Source organism: Ochotona princeps, chromosome 6, assembly GCF_030435755.1.
Source record: "Ochotona princeps isolate mOchPri1 chromosome 6, mOchPri1.hap1, whole genome shotgun sequence".
NCBI lineage: Eukaryota > Metazoa > Chordata > Mammalia > Lagomorpha > Ochotonidae > Ochotona > Ochotona princeps.
In genome coordinates this window covers 1,446,805-1,462,685 of record NC_080837.1, presented here as the reverse complement: position 1 = coordinate 1,462,685, position 15,881 = coordinate 1,446,805, and the positions used below count along the sequence as shown (strand labels likewise).

The 15,881-nt window shown below is 42.5% G+C and overlaps 1 protein-coding gene and 1 pseudogene across 3 annotated transcripts in view; one reads left to right on the top strand and one right to left on the bottom strand.

Moving 5' to 3' along the window:
• The window catches only part of LRRC49 (leucine rich repeat containing 49), a 174,682-nt gene that overhangs the window by 38,691 nt on the left and 120,110 nt on the right, over nt 1-15,881 (bottom strand). For all 3 annotated transcript variants that reach the window (XM_058665291.1, XM_058665294.1, XM_058665293.1), the window contains one exon: nt 15,213-15,376. In XM_058665291.1, the coding sequence (XP_058521274.1) occupies nt 15,213-15,376 (164 nt within the window). The remainder of the gene's footprint in view (nt 1-15,212; nt 15,377-15,881) is intronic.
• Nucleotides 12,497-13,237, top strand: LOC131480426 (small ribosomal subunit protein eS6-like; annotated as a pseudogene).

The window sequence follows — 15,881 nt, the reverse complement described above, 5'->3', positions numbered from 1 at the left end:
TGTATTTTGTGACAAACCACAATATAAACGGAGCTCTGTACAGAAATCAAAATTTTATATACTATTGTAGCTAAACTGGAATTAATTCCAACTAGATTGTTATAAATTAAAAAGTTGATTTAGCTTCCAGGGTAACATCAATAACAGCAACAACAAAACAAACAATGAAAAAATATAATAAAATGGATGAGAAGAGAATAAAAAATTGGCACACTAAAAATCCAGTTAGACATAAAAGGAAAGTTAACAGAACTGAAGAAAACAGGAATAGACAATAGATTCAAACAATACTAAAATGGCAGAAATAAATCCTTCCTTGTCTGAACTTTATAAACTCTCCAGTTGATAGGCAAAATGAGTTTAAAAAATTGACTCAATCGGGCCCGGCGCTGTGGCCTAGCAGCTAAAGTCCTCACCTTGAACGCGCCGGGATCCCATATGGGCGCCAGTTCTAATCCCAGCAGCTCCACTCCCCATCCAGCTTCCTGCTTGTGCCCTGGGAAAGCAGTCGAGGACGGCCCAATGCATTGGGACCCTGCACCCGTGTGGGAGACCTGGAAGAGGTTCCTGGTTCCCGGCATCGGATCGGCGCGCATTGGCTGTTGCGGCTCACTTGGGGAGTGAAACATCGGATGGAAGATCTTCCTCTCTGTCTCTCCTCTCTGGATATCTAACTTTGTAATAAAATAAAATAAATCTTTTAAAAAATTGACTCAATCTTGGCCACAATATTAAAAACATGAGTATGCTTATTTGAAAAGAGGAAATAGCCATTCCATACAAATGGAATCAAAAGATCTTACAAATTAAAAATAGCATGATATACGAGCAAAAGTGTTAGATTTTGTAGAAAAGGAGCCAGTAAAAACACACCTTCCAAGAAAATGGCAGACACACAGGTAAACCATAACTCCAGTGTGTGGAGTATCAGGGAATAGAGCCTTCTACAGCCTGGTACTATAACTCGATTGGTTAATCCTCTCTCTTTAAGAGCCAGGATCCCAGATGGGCATCAATTCTTGTCCTGGATGCTCCACTTCCCATCCAGCATCCTGCTTGTGGCCTGGGAAAGCAGTGCAGGATAGCCCAGACTCTTGGCACGCCGCACCAGTGTGGGAGACCCAGATGAAGCTCCGGGCTCCTGGCTTAGGACTGGCTTATCCCCGCCTGTTGCAGCTACTTGGGGAATGAACCAGCAGATGGAAGAGCTTTTTCTCTGTCTCTCCTTCTCTCTGTAAATCTGACTTTGCAAGAAAAATAAAAATCAATCTTAAAAAAATAAGAGCCTTCCAACAATAAAGAATACCATCTACAGCAAATGCAAGATGGAAGTCGAATAAACAAACCTAAAAACAAAAAGTTTATCTATACTCTCTGATAAAGATTTTACTTAGGTTTTTTTTTAAGATTTATTTATTTTTATTGGAAAGCCAGACATACAGAGAAAAGTAGATACAGAAAGAAATATCTTCCATCCACTGGGTTCACTCCCCAAGTGGCCACAACAGCAGAGCTAAGCCATCTGACGCCAGGAGCCAGGAGTTTTTTCTGAGTTTCCCACGTGGGTGAAGGGTCCCAAAGCCTTGGACCATCTTCTACTGCTTTCCAAAGCCACAAGCAGGGAGCTGGAAGGGAAGTGGAGCAGCCAGGACATGAGCCATCACCCATATGGGATCCTGGCAGTTGCAAGGCAAGGATTTAGCCACCAGGCTATTGCCCTGGGCCCTTTTCTTAAAATTTTATTCATCTAATTTATTATTTTTTAAAGATTTATTATTTATTTTTATTGGAAAGTCGGATATATATAGAGAGGAGAAGAGACAGGGAGAAAGATCTTCCATCCGATGATTCACTCCCCAAATGAGTACAACGGCTGGTGCTGTGCCGATCCGAAACCGGGAGCCCAGAGCTCTTCTGGGACTCCCACACAGGTTCAGGGTCCCAAGGCTTTGGGCCATCCTCGACTGCTTTCCCAAGCCACAAGCAGGGAGCTGGATGGGAAGTGGAGCTGCTGGGATTAGAACTGGCGCCCATATGGGATCCAAGCACATTCAAGGCGAGGACTTTAGCCATTAGGCCACCACGCTGGGCCCTCTAATTTATTTTTGAAAGGCAGAGAGAGAGAAAGATCTCAGACAAAAGGAAAGATTTGCCCTCTACTGGTACTCCGCAACTGTTCTAAATAGGCAGAGCTGAGCAAGGTCAAAGTTGGAAGAAATGGAGCTCATTTTGGGTATCACACATGGCTGGCAGTCACCCAAGATCTGAGTCATCGCTCATTGGCTCCCAGGGTGTTCATCAGCAGGAAACTGGTGTCCAAGACAGAACTGGGACTCTAATCAAGCCCTCTGCTATGGGACACAGGGGTCTCACGTGATCACCTAATCTTCCTGCCAAACACCTGCCCAAGGCTGTGGTTTTCTAGAGATGCCTTATATAATAAACTCTTGTAGAAGTCTGGCTGATGTTTACATGTAAAATATCTTACAAGACTAAGATAACCACTACACTGAAGAAAATCTACCACTGGAAATGTTCCACAACTACTGCTCCATCATGGGGTAAAGGCTCAGAGAAGATGGACTTGACGGGTAGTGAGCATGTCATGAGCTTTCTGAAGATCTCTTCTACTGTGTCAACCTGTTGTTCACTAATGGTTCAGGTTTATTTTCTACCTTTGTATATGAGGTTATAAAAAACACATGTTGGGGCCCGGTGGCATGGCCTAGCGGCTGAAGTCCTCGCCTTGAAAGCCCCGGGATCCCATATGGGCGCCGGTTCTAATCCCAGCAGCTCCACTTCCCATCCAGCTCCCTGCTTGTGGCCTGGGAAAGCAGTCGAGGACGGCCCAAAGCTTTGGGACCCTGCTCCCACGTGGGAGACCTGGAAGAGGTTCCTGGCTCCTGGCATCGGATTGGCACGCACCGGCCCGTTGCGGCTCACTTGGGGAGTGAAACATCGGATGGAAGATCTTCTTCTCTGTCTCTCCTCCTCTCTGTATATCCAGCTTTCCAATAATAATAAAATCTTTAAAAAAAAAAAAAAAACCACATGTTGGGCCCGGCGGCGTGGCCTAGCGGCTGAAGTCCTCACCTTGAAAGCCCCGGGATCCCATATGGGCGCCGGTTCCAGTCCCGGCAGCTCCACTTCCCATCCAGCTCCCTGCTTGTGGCCTGGGAAAGCAGTCGAGAACGGCCCAATGCACTGGGACCCTGCACCAATGTGGGAGACCCGGAAGAGGTCCCAGGTTCCCGACTTTGGATCGGCGCAGCACCAGCCCGTTGCAGCTCACTTGGGGAGTGAATCATCGGACGGAGGATCTTCCTCTCTGTCTCTCCTCCTCTGTGTTTATCTGGCTGTAATAAAATGAATAAATCTTTTTAAAAAAAAATTAAAAACGCATGTTATGAAAAAACTAGGCATGACCTTCAAATTACTTTGCAAGGGGACAAACCTATCTTTAAAAGCCATTTTTTTTTCCTACGAATTTCTTGATAAACATCTTGTGTGGCTCCTCAATTTGCTAGTTTTAGTCATTAAAAGAGGTCAGGCTGAGAGAATGTGATAGTGCCTCTACAGCACTTTGATTCCAATTTGCAGAAAAATGTTCAGTAGAAATCGTGGCTCCCTCTCTACAGTGCTCCTCTGCCCAGTTTCTCAAGGCTTACATACTCCACCTCACGCCTCCCCTGACTACTTCTGGCTTTGGGTAACTTCCAACACATATATGAAACTCGTGCCAGAAACTGTAAAACACAGTTTTCACAAACTGACCTTCCTCTTTCCCTTAGAACTGATGGCTAGCTTTTGAGGTTGTAAAAGTGAAAATTAACTTTATTTTCAGGATCACAGAATATTTGGCTCTAAAGTCACTTAGCAAGTTCAGGATGTCAAGAACATCACAGTAATTGTCTGGAATCCACCTGTCAGCCCCAATTGTTCCAGGTAAAGGAGTCATTCAGTAAGATAGATTCTTTTGTGTTCATGCAGCTGCCAGCATTAACAAATCCTCAATCGTGCAGATGCCATGGTGAGACAGGGCTGGTCACTGGTTGGATACTCTGACCTCTGACTCCAACCTACTGCCGCCACCAGTGTCTCTCATGTCTACAATCATGACTTCAACTGGTCTCCTCTCGGGTGAATTTTTTCTCTTCTCCTATGGCACAATAATCTGTGTGTTGCACTTTGCTACTTACTTACACATGTTCTATCTCTAAAATCTTCAACCTCAGAAACTCAGTGAGACCAGAAATTTCCTCTTGCACTTTGTATACACCTCATCTTCACTTAGACTTCTTCTCCCAGAAATAATCAATTTTTTCCAATCAGATGACAACCTTCTGGTTTTTAGTTACAACGGGATCCATAATTTCTACCTTTTTCCATCATAAATAAAAAATTCTTATTTCTTGTTTGATTCCTTACCTTACCAGATATTTAGTTTCCCTATTGTTACAGTTAGTTTCTCTATGCTCCTGGAATAAACTCATTTAACAATTCAGTATATAGCTGCTATAATTTTGCAGTCTCTAAATTAATTAATCTAACAATTTTCCTTTAATCCTCTAACATTTCCCTAGTTTGATCCTTCTGAACATCAAGCAAACTTGAGAAAAAATTGAGGGAAATACCATATTTCTTAAAGTGATGTTATTATTACAACAATGTCAATCATTCTGATTATAAGCTAATAAACATACATTATTTAAATAAAATGTTCCATTTAAAGTGATCTTAAAGTTTATATGAAAGAACATATATGCATTAGAGTTGAAACTTAAAAGAACAGTGACAACAGATATCACCTATCAGTTATTAAAACTAACTATAAAACTTCTGAAATAAGACTCTGTCATTAAAACAGGTAACTAGATTAGTCTAGACAGGTTTCAAATACAGCCACATCTTTATAGGAACTTAATATAAAATAGTATTCTCTTTAGAATAGAAAGAATAATTTAAGAAAAGCTATTAGGAAATTGACTAGCCAATTGAGACATAGTCAAATTACATATACCTTTACTTAGCATGTTTTTTTTTTTTAAAAGAATTTCTTTGTTTCTTGAAAGGCATATTTACAGAGAGAGACTGAGAGAGAGAGAGAGAGAAACAGAGAGAGAGTGAAGGCTTCTATCCCCACAAATGGCTACCAAGGTCAGAGCTGGGCCAGGCCAAAGCGAGAAGTCTAGACCCCCATCCGGGTCTTGACATGAGTGGTAGGGGTATCTCCCACTGTCTTCCCAGGCATGTTAGCAGGGAGCTGGATTAGAAATGGAACAACCAGGACTTGAACTGGTGCTCAGATGGGATGCCAGCATCTTGGGCAGTACCTTAACTTGTTCTACAACAATGGGATCCAAAACTTATTCTTAAAAATAAAGTATTAAAGGATTGACCTTTAAATATTTAAAACACTGTTAAAAGTTCTAAGTAAAATTGGATAAATTCAGGACTGGCAAAGTTTCTTTAAGAAAGATAGAAAAAACACTTGTATAAAAAGAGAAATAGAAGTGGTTTATATTTCATAATAAATCTGAAAGCCAACACTACAAAATTTTAACAATACATAAAATGTTTTTAGTTATTTAAGTGATATTAAATACAGTAAAAGAGCCATATTAGATCATTATATTTGTTATATAAACTACTAGAGTTTCTATTTTTGTTGCCTTACAAGTTAAAAAATACATTTGTTTAAATATGTTTGATTCTAATTCCAGGAAATCACTATATTACTCTAATGTCTCCAAATTATCTCTCCCACCTGTCACCATATACAAAAATAGACGCTAAGTGGATCAAGAACCTAAATCTGTGCCTAGAATCCTTCAAAGTATCAGAGGAAAACCTAAGATGCACTCTATAAGATACAGACATTGGTAAAGAGTTCTTAGAAAAAAAATCACCAAAAGCACGAGTAGTCAAAGCCAAAATAAACAAATGGGACTACTTCAAATTAAGAAGCTTCTGTACAGTAAAGGAAACGATCAACAAAGTGAAGAAACAAACAGCAGAATGGGAGAAAATCTGCACACTACACAACAGATAATTAGTCTTGGGCTAATATCAAGACTCACAAAGAGCTTCAGCGAACAGCAATAGCAAAACAAAAAACCCTGGTAAGAAATGGGTGGGGTTCATGTCCCAGCTGCTCCACTTCCCATCCAGCTCCATGCCTGTGGCCTGCAAAAGCAGTAGGGGATGGTCTAAAACTTTGCGACCCTGCACCCGTGTGGGAAACCCAGAAAAAGCTCCTGGCTCCTGGCTTCAGATTAGCTCAGCTCTGACCATTGCAGCCATATGGGGAGTGAACCAGTAGACAGAAGATCTTTCTCTGTCTCTCCTCTCTACAAATCTGCCTTTCCAAGCAAAATAAATCTTTAAAAAGGGGGTGTAGGATGGCATGGTAGCCTAGTGGCTAAAGTCTTCACCTTGCATATACCAGGATCCCATGTGGGCACTGGCTCATGTCCTGACTGCTCTACTCCCCTTGCAGCTCCCTGCCTGTGGCCTGGGAAAGTAGTAGAGGATGGCCCAAAGCCTTGGAACTCTGCACCTGCGTGGGAGACCGGAAGCAGGTTCCTGGCTCCTAGTTTCGGATCAGTTCAACTCCAACCTTACACTTGGGGAGTGAACCAGTGGATGGAAAAATCTTTCTCTCTGTCTCTCCTTCTTTCTGTAAATCTGACTTTTCAACAATAAATAAATAAATAAATCTTAAAAAAAAAAAAAGAAAAAACGGGGGAAGGAATGAGCAGGTATTTTTCAAAAGAACATATTCAAATGGCTAATACACATATAAAAATGCTCAGGCTCCCTAGCTATTAGAGAAATACAAATGTAAACCACACTGAAGTTCCACCAAATTACAACAAAACTGGCCTACATTCAGGAATCTACTAACAACACCTGCTGGTATGGATGCAGGGAAAGGGGTTAGTGCAGCCACTATGGCAGTGTGGAGAGTGCTAAGAGAGCTGAAAATTGATCTACTTACTATACGACCCAGCTATCCCACTGCTGGGAATATATCCAAAGGAAGTGAACCTACATATGAGAAAGTGACCTGAAACCCTATATTTCTAGCAGCACAATCCATAATAGCAAAGACATGGAAACAACCTAGATGTGTGTCAAAAGAGGAGTGGATTAAAAAGAAAAAACTATGGCACATCCACTCCATGGAATATTAGTTTACCATTAAAAAGAATGAAATTCTACCATTTGCAACAAAACATTTCCAATTAGAAACCATTATGCTCAGTGAAATAAGCCAATCCCCAAAGGACAACTGTCATATGTTCTTTGATATAAGGCAACATTCTTGCAAAATACAAAACAATACATATTTAGTGAACAAGTATCTACATATATACTCATAGACGAACCACATAAAGAAGACCAGTATACCAGGAAGTGAAGATATATTTCAGTATGCATTCTACTCCTCTAGAATAAAGCAAGGATTCCTACTGAAACTGTTAAATACACCTTGGCAATATGATACTAGATTTTCCACCATTGTCTATACCTACAATGACATGACACACTTAAACAGCAGAATGTTGGACTTGTGTCTGTTGCTGAAGGATTTTACTATTATAATAATCTGGGGGAAAATGGTGGCAGGGGAAGAATTGGTAGGGAGGAAGAGAAGGTAGAAGGGATATCTCCCTACAAAACTGTATCATGGAAAATAATAACATTACAAAATACAAAAAAAAATGCCTTTCTTACATTATTTTTCTATGAAAATCTTAAGGAATTCTTGAAAGCAAATCTTGAAATAAACATTATATTTACATTAAAATGTGTTTCATCATTTAGTTAAGATAGTAAGACAAATGTGCTTAGTCAGTGGCTGGTACAGTGGTGTAGTGGGTTAAATCACAGCTTACAGTGTTGTCCTGGCTGCTCTATTTCCAATCCAGCTTCCTGCTAATGCACCTGGGAAAGCAGGAGAAGATGGACCAAGTACTTGGGCCCCTTAACCTACATGGGAGACCTTGAAGAAGCTTGGCTTCAGCCTGGCACAACTTTGCCACTGTAGCCATTTGGGGAGTAAACCAGCATGTGGAAGATCTCTCTGTCTCTCTTGTTTTCTGCAATTCTGCCTTTCAAATAAATAAAATGAAAATAAAATTTAGGGGTTGGGGGTGGCTTGCAGCTCCCCGCAGTGTGGCGAGCTCTGGGGTTTTTAGAATATGAAATTGCTGCCTAGGGACACCCATGAATAAGGTCACTTTTAGTGTGGGTAAGAGAAGAATTCTGGGTGATTTCCAGCAATGGGGTCATGAAACTTTTTGGGCAAGTGTGGGGACTATGACCTGATTGTTTGGAGGGGAGTATCCATAAGATCTATTTGGGCCAGACTGATTCACCAGTCAAATTAGGAATCCTGAGATGGGTTATTGTTAGCATGGAGCATCACTGACTGCCACACACCAGTCCACACCAAAGCTATGGATGGGAGCCTGTCTGGCAGGGTTAGGTACTATTATTTGACTGGGTGGTGGAATAGTGGACTGGTCACATTTGGCAGGGTCGAGACACTAACCAGCACGTGAGAGGACTTGGTCCGGGGGTAAACTCTGTGGGGGAAGCGTGGGCCCAACCCTGTGGGAATACAAGTCCCGCAGGTTAGCTTGCGAGCTGGGGTGGCGATGGGCTGAGCTAGGAGTGACCATGGCACCTGCCATCACTTATGGGTAAAGGAACCGATGGCAATCTGGGCAGGTCATCCTACAATAGGATGTGGGGTGGGCTGGGCTGCAACGAAGTGGTTGGACTGGGCAGGGCCAAGCAAACTTCAACTCACAAAAAAGAATAGAAATTAGGATGAACAGCATTGTAATGTCTATTCAAAGTAGTAACTGCAGATAGGAAAATCTGTGTTACAAAGCTAAATACCTACATAAATCAGACATTTGGGTCAAGTAGCTTGACTCAGAATCTAGATAGGAAAATACACATTAATATAAAATACAGAAGAAGAAGTCTGAATGTGCAGATTCTTTGTTTAGATCCTGAAAGTAACTAATAATTCCAAAGCAATGAAAATGTTGCTTTATTGGATCCTCTTATCGTTTATGTGATTGTATAGTTCTGTATCAAAAAAGATTTCTAATTATTTTCATTTATGTAAGTTGAACCCATGAAGCAATGAGCATCTCTACTGTTTCATTTCCTGTGATGCAAAACTCTTAAAATGTTTTTATGTTTTATAAAATCAAGTCTTATATGACACACACGAAATAAAGTTAAATTTGTATGTTTTGAAAAAAAAAAGAAATTAGGATGAAGCACATGTCATTCTGACCAACTGGTCTGTGTGCAGCAGGTATACAACACCACAGCATCAAAGGCAAAGGCTGAGACAGGTGAGAGGCTAAGCCAACTGGGTCAGAGCAACCGTTGGCACGCACATAATCCAAAAATGGGAACAGACTCAGTTGAGGAGGTGTGAGAGTACATCCTTGCTGGGTTGGGATTCCCACAGGAGGGTGTGGGGGCTGGAGTGGGGGCTGCATTCCAGTCTGGATATGGCTGCAATCTCCCTAGGCACAAGTGTGGACTGGGGCTGGGCACACCAAGCTGGGCTAGACGCCAGCACCATCTGGTGCTCTGGAGAACCTGAGTAGATGTAGGACGGACTACGCTGGGTCTCTGCCCCTACTGAGCCATGTGTGAGCAGTGTCTGGGTATGGACAAGCCCTGGCTGGTGTAAAACATCCAACACCAAGAACTGAAATGGATTGAAGGCCAGCAATGAGAGCTGGCCCACGGAACCACCAGTACACACATCACCTGGCATAGGGAGAGGTTCTGAAGGAGGAGTTTAGGAAACTCCTCTGTCAGAACACAGTCCCTACAGGTGAGCGCAAGAACCACAATAAGGAGCAATCCAGACCAGGCCAGAGGAACATACATATGGCATAGGTGGGGGGCAGATCAGGCTGAACCCGTTCACACCAACCGCTGGCGAATCCAAGCACCAGCATAGAGTGTGGGTCAGGCAGCTTCGGTTGCAATACATACCAGTACACATTAAGGAATGCCAAGATGAGGTGATCTGTATCAGATTTGGTTGCAGCGTCCAAACAGCACACATGAGAATTGTGGGTGGGGGAGGAGGTAAAGCCAGCAGGGGAATGTGGGCTCCCCTGCTGGACAACCACTCCCACTGGAGAGCATGAATTAGGATGAGGGCAGACCAGACCAGCAGGGCTACAACACCTGTGGGCCTCATGTGAGCCAAATCAGGGAAGGCCCAGGTTGGGCTGACTGTTCTGACTGGTGCAAGCAAAAACTAGAGTGGGTGAGGATTGGCTGGATTTTGCCACAGCATCAGATGACAGAGGCTGGCACAGGGGACTAACTCTGTCAAGTTAACCTCCAGAACCACCTGGAGAGTGCATACTCCTGAAGTTGGAGTGGCCTAGTAAGGAGATAGTGGGCACCTCCCCCTTGGGTTACCACTCCCGCTGGAGAGCGCAAAAATCAGGACAGGGGCAGGGTAGCTAGACAGAAAGGTACCTGCCAGTAGGTGTGTGGGTTGGATGGTAGGTTGGTTGGGTTGAACTTGGCTTCAATGCCCATTGACAAGTATGAGAGCTAAACAGGATGTGGGACAGACTGGACAAGTCTGCGGTACATATTGGCGTGCATGGGAACCAGGGTAGGGAGTTGGCCTGGTGGGGTTATAAGGAGTTGCCCCAACTAGGCTGCAGCTCCCACTGGTTTGCATGAAGGCTGAGTGTGTGGTAGGCAGGATCAGACTTGACTGCAGCACGCATTGGTTTGTGTGGAAGACAGGGCTGGAAACAGAACTGACCCAGCAATTGCAACTACCAGCATGTGCATAAGCTGATTGGGGTGACGGATTGTGCCGGACCCTGTACTGGCAAGCACACGCAAGAATCAGGTCTAGGATCATCTCAGATGAAGTTTCTTTGGAGATCCCTCCAACTGAACCGCTGATCTCAGAACCCCAACCATGAAGAGACTGTCAGCCAGTGGATTCTGAATAGGTTTCATCGCGATTGGAATGGCAAGACTGGCTGCAATTCAGAACTGTTGAACCATCAAAACTGCTTGAGCAGGACCCTTGGAGCGTGCCTCGCATCAGGGACCTAGGATGGGTGGGAGGCTGGGTGGGACTTTTTCCTTTATTTCTCCCCTGACCCCAGAAACAGGGAAGAAAATAATGATATTAGCGTGGAAACAATGGTACTATCCACTTTCCTGTAGCCCTTGACCCTTTGTTCCTTGTAATCAACTAAGTAAGATTATTAAAAATATATATATTAAAAAAGAAAATAAAATCCTTAAAAAATATGCTTCATCAAATTAAACAAGATTGAAATGTATCCTATTTGACTTTCAGGCTGTGTTGTAAAAATCTCTATACACTTTAATTAGTATGTATCACAAAGATATCCATGCTTTGTGTCCTTTTTCTTGACTCCGATATTCTTTCTGGAGAGCAGGACACACTCAGGAACCTGAGGATACACAGTTTGCGATACATGCACAGTGAAGGAGGTTGTGGGCCACTGCAAGACACAGGTGGACAAACTACAGCTGGAATAACCATGCTGGTTTCTTGCTGATTTGCTTAGGAGTAGCTGTTAAGCAACGAGGTTTTATGCTGGCTCCTGGGGCCACCACAGTACTCTAGACAATCAGGAGTTCTTTCCTTGTGAAGCATATATTATAGTAGGGAAGACAGATGTAAGACCACTAAGAATCTATCTGGTTAATCATGCAGTCACAAGACGTACTAAGAAAGGGGAAGCGCAAGGTCCTGAGAGATCAAAGGACTGCAAGAAGGTTTCTGGGGATGTGAGGATTAACTTACTACCTTTATGTGTCAGAGTCATCTGGGGAAGGTATTGGCAGGGAAGAGGAGTTGGGGCAGAGAAATTTCCTGTAAGCATAGAGCTGAGGGAGGAAATAAATGAACAGCAAGAAGGCCAGTGAGGCTGCAGCACCAGAAGGCGGCAGCGGATGTTGCAGGATAGAACAGGGGAGGGGGGCAGAGTGCTTCCTGGGTTATAGCATTAAGTAACCTAGACTTTTTTCTACGAAAAGATATGAAACTAATGACGATCAGCATTTCTTTTTAAAGAGAAAGTTTATTTGTTTATTTGAAAGAGTGACAGAGAGAATGACAGAGGGGAAATATCTTCCTTTGGATGGTTTACTCCACCAAGGTCCAGAACAGTCAGTACTGGTCCAGGCCACAGCCAGGAGCCAGGAGCTCCATCCTGGTCTCCCTGCACTGCGTCAGGCCACAGCCAGCAGCCTCTCAGGCAGTAGGAATCCAAGTAGCCAGGCCACTATCTGTTGCTTTAACAGGGAGCTGCACTGAAATAGGAATAGGTAGGATTTGAACAAGCACTCCAATGTGGAGTGGAGGCATCCCAGGTGGTACCTTAATCTGCCGTACCACAACGCACTCTCCTGAAGAATATTTTAGAGCAGTTTCAAGATGAAGCTGAATATCTCCCAGCCACTGGCTGCCATAAACTCACTGAAGTGGACAATGAATGTAAACTTGGAATTTTCTAAAAAAAAAAAAGCGCATGGCAACAGAAGTAGCTGCCGACACCCTGGGCGAGGAGTGGAAGGGATACATGGTCTGGATCAGTGGTGGAAATGACATGCAAGGCTTCCCCATGAAGCAAGGTGTCTTGACCCATAGCTGGGTTCGTCTGCTGCTGAGCAAGGGGCACTCTGCTACAGACCCAGGAGAACTGGGGAAAGGAAATGCAAGTCAGTTCAGGGCTGCATTTTCGATGCCAACTTGAGTGTTTTGAACTTGGTTATTGTAAAAAAAAAAAAAGAGAGAGAGAGAGATAAAGATATTCTATGATTGACTGATACCACAGTGCCTTGTCGCCTGGGGCCTAAAAGAGTCAGCAGAATCCACAAAATTTTCAATTTCTGTAAAGAAGATAACATACACCAGTATGTTGTGAAAAAGCCCCTAAACAAAGAAGGTGAGAAACCTAGGAGCAAAGCATCTAAGATTCAGCATCGAGTCCTCCAGCACAAACAGCCGCGCATCGCTCTGAAGAAACCATGGACTATGAAGACTAAGGAAGAGACTGCAAAATATGCCAAACTTGTGGCCAAGAGAATGAAGGAGGCCAAAGAAATACACCAGGAGCAGATTGCCAAGAGACACAGGCTGTCTTCCCTGAGAACACCCACTTCTTTTTTTTTATGAGTAAAAATAATATTCAACATTTATTTCAGGTGTTTTTAAAAGCTCGCATTCTAGATCAACTGGAAGAAATGAGAGATGAGAGACTATCTAAATTCTTCACATTGTTTCAAGCCAGAGCAAGAAGCAAACTGATGCGAATCAGATATCAGAATATTCTAGAAAAAGGGTATTATCATACCCTCACTCCCAGAGCAAAGATGTACAGCAAATCGTATGGCTTTATTTCAAATAACAGGCCAAGTCATGAGCTGCTCTTTCTGCTTGGTCTGGGTCTTAACAATTTTTTAGTCTTACAATACCCAAAACAGAGAGCAATCGGCTTCCCCTCTCCCCACCGCCCCCAGTCCAGCCAAGAGGAAACTTATTCACTATGTGCATGACATTGAGCCTTTCCTTTGGGAAGGAGAACACCCACTTCTAAATTAGAGTCTAGTCAAAACTAAGGTTGAAGAATGACAAATAAATAAGATTGGACTTCAACAAAAAAAGAGAATATTTTAGGTAGGTAAAGTTGTGGTCAAATTTATATTTAAAAAATTTTTAACCTTTTTTAAAATTTAAAGTTGTAATCCCAATAAGTTTTCTTAAGAAAAGTATTGTTTAAAATAATTATCCATGCTCAAGACACTGAAATAGTCAAGAATTTTTTTGGTAAGACTCCAAAAGCATAGCAACAAAATTCAAAGATAGAGAAATGAGATTAAACAAGTTAAAAAGTGTCTGCACAGCAAAGTAAATGGTAAACACAGTGAAGAGACAACCTCCAAGTGGGAGAAATATTTACAAACTATATATATGATGAGGGATTAACATCCAGAACACAGAAGGAACCCAAACAGCCCAAAGCAAAAAAACTAGCAATCCAATTAAAAATGGGCAACAGACCTAAACAGACATTTTTTCCAAAGGAAGATATACAAATGGCCAACAGATACATGAAAAAAAATGTTCAAAACCGCTATAAAGGGAATACAAATGAAAATGATCATGACTTATGACCTCACTCGTCACACTGGCTATTATCCAGACAGTGTGTGGAGAGAAGGGAAACCACACACACTGCTGGTAGGAACGTCCATCAGCACAGCCATGGCGGAAAGGTGAATGTTGGTTCCCCAGTGCAATCACCATGTGAGCCAGCAGCACTGGTATGGACCAAGGGAAATGAAATCAATGTTCTGAGGAGACATCTCATTTCGTGGTTCTTGTGGCACTGTTGACAAAACCCAGGAAATGGAAACCACCAAAAAAGACAATCATTGTGTGATCCCAGTCATATGTGGAAACTGGAAATATGGATTTCATAGAAGTTTAGACTAGAACAGTGTGGGGAATGGAGCTACAGTGGAAGCTTTGGCAAGGAGTACTAAGTTACGGTAAAAATCAAGAACTAAGGGGTTGGCATTGTGGCAAATCAGGCTAAGACACTACCTACAACACTGGTGTCCCATTTGAGTACTGGTTCACGTCCTGGCTGCTCCACTTTCAACCCAGCTTCCTGCTAATGTGCCTTGCTGGAAGGCAGCGGAAGATGACCAAAGCAGCAGGTTCCCTGCCACTCACGTGAGAGACCTAGGTGGAGTTTCAGGCTCCTGGCATTGCCTGTTCCTGCCCTGGCTATCGCGGTCATTAGGGGAGTGAACCAGCAGATGGAATCGATCTATCTTTCTTTCTCTGTCAACCCTTCTCTCTCCATAACTCTTACCCTGATCTGAACATTGCATAATGCAGATATGTGCCAAAACATAAATATGTACAATTTTTACATGTTAAATGAAGCTTTTTTTTCAAAATGCTGGATAAAAAAATTAAAATAATAAAATAATTATATAGGAAATAGGCTCCGTGTTTCCACTCTGAATTCCGTTCTCAAAAGCTGCCAGCTTCTTCAGCGGATGCGCTGACATATCCCAATTCCTTTGGCAACGCGGACACCGTGTTCCCATCTCCCCAACAGGGATCCTGACTGACATACCCTGACTCCTCTGCCAACGCGGACACGGTGCTCCCATCGCTCTGACAGGGATCCTGCGATGACGGGTCACAGTCTCTCTTCTCGGGATTCATAGCAATATTGACTCCTCGTTGCTGCAACTCCCATCTTCGAGCTACGTTATTAATTGTTAACCTTTTCTTCTCCTACAAGAAAGTTAATTGTGATAAGAATTATATTTTTCCCATCAGAAGAGAATATCTACGATCCCTATTGTTTGAGCTTTCTTACAATGCTTTGAAAGGAAGCCTATTCCTTACAAGTAGCTAGCTACGCAGTACACAATCTCAAGCAAAGTTCAAAAAGCCTATCCTTTCAAAGCTCTGAATAAAATCAAACCTTCTAATGGGAAAGAGATCATACACAAATAATATTTATTCCATAAGAACCTAATTTTATTTTGAAAAAAGATAATCTACTGGAGATTGAAAATTCATCACCTGAAATTTTAATTTTATAGAAAGTTACATGCCTCTGTATTTAAACACAGCAAGAAAAAAAAAACCCCAAATAAAATAGTACTTTCCTACCCAATACTCATGTCTCATGTGGCAGAGTAAGCTCTGGTGGTGAAACAGGAGAGTCTGATATTTTTCCAAGGTTCACAGCATCAACTATAATGTCTAAAACATGAAAAAATATGACTTGGAC